General features: G+C 47.2%; 1 protein-coding gene across 1 annotated transcript; it reads right to left on the bottom strand.

Moving 5' to 3' along the window:
- Positions 1-307: 307 nt before the first annotated feature.
- LOC127872349 (merozoite surface protein CMZ-8-like) lies at positions 308-889 on the bottom strand. The gene has a single exon (XM_052415682.1). The coding sequence runs from the start codon at positions 887-889 to the stop codon at positions 308-310; it is 582 nt and encodes a 193-aa protein (XP_052271642.1).
- Positions 890-1,574: the final 685 nt, after the last annotated feature.

The following is a 1,574-nucleotide window of genomic DNA, read 5'->3' as shown; positions in this document are numbered from 1 at the left end:
AAAAAACTTGTCAGGTTATTCCTTCTCCTCCTCTATGATTAATAGTCTTATTCACATATCAAAATGAAGGAGTATGGAAAGGATGACTGTTACCTACAATATACATTGTGTATAATGATGAATGATTAGTTATCTCCTCCCCCAGGGATAAGTTTTTATGGGTACGTCAAAAACTTAGTAAATAAAATAAAAAGACTAACAGTGCATGGAATGTTGACATAAACAAAACTAATTGATGGAATAGCCAATTATAGAACAAGGCCTTTAAAGTCGGATTGTCTACACGGATTGATAACAAATCACATTCCTAAACAATACAAGGCTTTCCCTCATTGCCCCGTCTCGAAGGTCGAAGAGGTGCTTCTTTACGCCCAGCCTGGTTGTGCGGTTGAAGATGAACAATAGCACGCGGTACTCGGGTCGCGGTTGGCGTAGGGGTCTTATCGTTTGGTTGACCAAAACTAAGGCGCTTGGGATTAAGCACTGGATGGTCGGTCGACTTTGGCATTGACTCAATGGTTGGCAGTGGTCTTTGTAGTCCTGTCGATGAGCCCCTTGGCGGTGCTGCGCTGTGGTTGAGAGGCGTGTGTGGAACTTCTGGCGATGATGGTGTGGATAGCATCCCTGCTTGACGCCCGTGATTGGTGGTCCTTATTGGTTTTGCGCCAGGGCTGACAGGCGTGCCCAAATCACCAGGTTGAGTAGTAGGAACAGACACCTTTGGCTGAGTAGCTGTGACTGGAGTCGAGCAATTGGCGACTACCTCTCCTGATTGTACTACAATGGGTGTTCTTGATAAGCCTGGCGTGCAGGGGTGTGGAAAGGAGTGAACTTTCGGAGATGTTGGCGATTGCGGATGGTCACCCTGTACTATCCATTCGAATGACATACTTATGATAATGCCGAACCTAAACTACAGTCCCAGTGCGCTCCCATCTTCTAGGATGATTCCCAACCAGGTTCTGTACGTACAAATGATCACCCATCTGGAGTGGTGGTAGCATCCGGGTGTGCTCATTCCATCGCTTATGATCCCTTGAGTGCCGCCATCTCCTCGTGAGACATCCACTCAGTCCAAGTTTCATGAGGAGTGTATCTGCCCATTGGTATTGGAATAGCATCACGGATCGGACGTCCAAACACAATCAATGCAGGGGACACTTTGGTCTCCGAGTCGACAGAGTTACGGTACATCAGTAGAGCTCTCTGGAACTATATCCTGGGACCCTGTGGCAGCGCTGGACACTTTTTACCGCTAGCTCAGGCCTACAGTTGGCATGTGGGTTTGCGACGGATGAAATTCTGTGTCGAACTCCCCAGGCCTTTAAAAACGCTTGAGTCTTTCCAGATCGGTACTGTGGTCCCCCATCAGACGTTAGTTTCTCAGGAATGCCAAACGTTACAAATGTCTCCCTTAGCCGTTTCACAAGGCCTTCTGCGCCTGACTCTTATCTGTGTACCATGGGCCGGCCAATTTGAGTACCTGTCTACAATGACCACATATTCTTTACATTTGAAGGTGAAATAGTCACTGATTATCATCTGAAACGGGTAGTCTGGCATGGTTAGTTCTG

This window comes from Dreissena polymorpha, chromosome 3 (assembly GCF_020536995.1).
Source record: "Dreissena polymorpha isolate Duluth1 chromosome 3, UMN_Dpol_1.0, whole genome shotgun sequence".
Lineage (NCBI taxonomy): Eukaryota > Metazoa > Mollusca > Bivalvia > Myida > Dreissenidae > Dreissena > Dreissena polymorpha.
The sequence above is the reverse complement of the archived record's forward strand: the minus strand, read 5'-3'. Positions and strand labels throughout refer to the sequence as shown.